The sequence below is a fragment of the Ruditapes philippinarum genome, unplaced genomic scaffold, assembly GCF_026571515.1.
Source record: "Ruditapes philippinarum isolate M1 unplaced genomic scaffold, ASM2657151v2 ctg3633_1_1_1_1, whole genome shotgun sequence".
NCBI lineage: Eukaryota > Metazoa > Mollusca > Bivalvia > Venerida > Veneridae > Ruditapes > Ruditapes philippinarum.
In genome coordinates, this window is record NW_026856291.1 from 121,192 (window position 1) to 124,694 (window position 3,503).

Genomic DNA, 3,503 nt, shown 5'->3' on the forward strand with positions numbered 1-3,503 from the left:
TGTTTAAGCTAAAGAATCATTAAATTTTAAAAAAAACTGACTTATTGTTACCTGCTTGTGATTTTAGACCGGCTATAAATAAACTCGTATCATCTGAATGGAAAGCAAATTGGGACAATGCCGTTTTTAATAAACTTCACGATATAAACCCATCTCTTGATGTGTCACCATCTCTATCTCTGTCAAACCGCCGTGATCAAGCAGTTCTTCTTTTATGCCGAATTGGACACACTAAAATAACCCACTCTTATCTCTTCACAAATGGCAATGCCTCTTTCTGTGTAGGTTGTAATGAAATTTTTACTGTCAAGCATTTTCTTCTTGAATGTCATGATTTTTCACAGGCCCGTGATAAATTTTATTCTGTGAATTCACTTAAAGAACTATTTAATACAATTCCATCAAAAAACATAATTGATTATTTGAAAGAGATAAACTTGCATTCTAAGATCTAATTTGCTCATTTCTATTGTCATTTACAAAGTTTTACATAACATTTTAAGCCTATTATAGCATCCGTCACGATATGGCCAGTTATGTGTTGACTTGCCGTAAAAATCCAAACAAACAAACAAAAGGTCCTAGATGTTATAGGAAATATAATGTTATCTTTTTTCAAAATGCAATTAATGATTGGAATTGTCAACAGGCAAGAACATATTACTAAGATAGTGAATTACATGAGAAATTCCGACTAAATGGGGCTCTCAATGGGGAAACAGATTTTAATATCATCGTTAATATTATGGAAATTTCGTTTTACCTTTTTTTAAGCATAAAATAAAAAAAATGTGTTTGTTTGTTGTGTAAGATGTAACTCCACTCGTGAGAATACTGTTTTTAAAGCCCACTCGATGAAATAAAATTTCATCTTACACACAAACAAACAAATATCCTTATATATTATAAAATAATGCATATTAGATTTTAAAATAATAAAGAATATCTTGTGTTAATCTGATGATAATCTTATGATAAAAAATGAAAATAACTTGAACTTAGTTTTCAAAGTTTATTTGCAAACACATCTTGATGAACATATTTTATATTTCCAAATAGATTTGTATCTACAGGGCCCATTGAGCCCTAACATAAGATATTAACAGGGTGCACATGTTGTATATGTTGTATATATAGCTTAACCTGGTCGTTATATCATAAATTAGCAATAATAGAAATGAATAATAGAAATGAATAACCATAATCCTAAACGCAGCTTTTGTTTCAAGGATAAAACCCAAAACACCAAAATATTTTTTTCTCTCCTTTGACAGATCAAAGCATAAAAGCGATTGCAAAATAATACATAAATGAAATGCTTCACACTAAGAACAAATTCAAATAACAAAAAATAATCAATACTCATTAACACAATCAATTGCTTGGTCCTCTTTAAAAAAACACATTATACCTTGTGTCAAATAAATATCCATTTAATAAACATATTTATGTATGGCGCATTATTTAATAAATTTCAGATCCGCAGCTCGTCTACATTGCCCAAGATTAAGAAATTGTCCTACATTTTCGTATGATTTTTTAAATCTATTTAGATTGTTAAGTCTACGACATATTTCACAATTCCTGTTTCTTGGCCATCGTAAACTTATAAAACGATCTTTCTTTCTTAAATAATTCTCATATATCTCTCTATCATTGGATACTTCAATAAGGTATTGTACAAGACTTGACACGTTTAAAAAGTCAGCTGTGTTAATAAACGTTTCTTTTGGTAGCAATTTATGGTAGTCTGCACCCCCTCTTACAAGAATAATCCAACTGTGATTATAATTCTGAAAGAATTTTTCTGAGATATAATCATTGCAAATAGAATTTTCAAATGCTAAGAAGTACTTATATCTTGGAATTAATAAATCAAGTTCATTTTTGCTTATCTTTAAACCGTCAGAGCTACAACCGCCATATATATCTACGTCAAATCCATATTTTATCATATTGTTCACGTATAATCTTCTCTCACTCGAAACATGACAATGACTGACTATCCAAAGAGCATTTTTATCTTTGGACTGGAAGATTAAATCATAATTTCGCTTGCTCTCATATGTCTGAAGCAATAAACAACCGTAGGGATTTGGTATGTCTGAATCTAGTCTATATAGCATAGACCAATTGAATGTATTTTTCCATGATGATAGAAAATAGTCTGTATTGTAATAATGTTCTGGTGGTTCATTTGATGTAAAAATCCAAATTTGATTAGGATTTCTTTTTTGCTCTGTTAAAGGTGGTTTTACTCCCATTCTTTTGTTTCGTATACCAATATAAAATATAAGCGCATCAGCAGAATGGACGTATTTGGCATCTTTTGTAAACATACAATTTCTATAATCGCAATTTTTATATAAAAGATCAGTCTTAAGAAAATTGTTCATATATTGTGGTAGATTGTAAAACATGATAATTTTTTTAGAATGGACTTCGTGTTGATCTCCAGTTGACACATCAAACACATTTTGCTCAAAATATAACCGATTTAATTTTTGTTCAGTTATGTCTTTTTTTATCAAAGTAGATTGATTAAGATCCACATCCATCAAATTATGTCCGAAATTGTGTTCTAATGCAAACTTTCTAATCAGAAAAAAGTTAAAACTTATAAGTATGAAGTAAAAACAACAATATCGCGAATGACGCCTCATTTTTTCATTAACAGATGATATCTACGGTTTTAACCTGATTTTAAAACACAATATGATTCAATGATGTTAATTGTAAGATGACGATATTATATCGATGATTTTTGTCCCCTTTTAAAGCATTTTAGAAAATTACTTTCAATAGTCAGTTGTTTATTTTCCATTTAATCGAGCGATTTGTTGATAAAGTACTCAAGTTTCACTCCCTAAGAGAGAGAGAGAGAGAGAGAGAGAGAGAGAGAGAGAGAGAGAGAGAGAGAGAGAGGGGGAGAGAGAGAGAGAGAGATTTGTGAAAAATATTTGCATCTACAAAATGCCTTTCAAAAACATTGCATCCCAAGAAGGATACAAGAACGTAGATGAAAACAATAAATTGGGAAAAATATACAATCATACAGTGCTAAAGAATAAATACCCAAGCACTTTCGGCGTGATATACCTTCATCAGGAGTGTATTACATGTATAGTGTAAACACAATAGAGCACAAAATCTCTATACTTGTGAACTGTACAATATCAAAAAATAAACTGAAACATAGTCGCTAGGAAGGTGATACAATTGCATCGATCATGTAAAGACCATTATTGGAAGGTCACTGTGTTAAACTTTACAAAAGATAATTTAGCTTGCGGACAATATGCATGAACTGGATTCTTAAGAAGAAAAAAAATAGTCTCGTTTATTGATTCCTGATGACTCAAACGTATTCAGTCGGCGAATCCAGTATGTCTCCCAATTTATATATATTTATTTACAGTGTAATTTCTGAAAACCAAACACCTGTTATTTTCACGGGAGAGCTATTGTTCGCGCAGTCATTCACGGGAGGGCTTTTGTCCACC

The 3,503-nt window shown here is 30.8% G+C and overlaps 1 protein-coding gene across 1 annotated transcript; it reads right to left on the reverse strand.

The window, feature by feature from the left end:
* Window positions 1-405: 405 nt before the first annotated feature.
* On the reverse strand, window positions 406-3,503 carry LOC132746097 (alpha-(1,3)-fucosyltransferase C-like). Its single transcript, XM_060735167.1, has one exon. It carries the CDS (start codon window positions 2,661-2,663, stop codon window positions 1,461-1,463), a length of 1,203 nt encoding a protein of 400 aa, XP_060591150.1. The 5' UTR covers window positions 2,664-3,503; the 3' UTR covers window positions 406-1,460.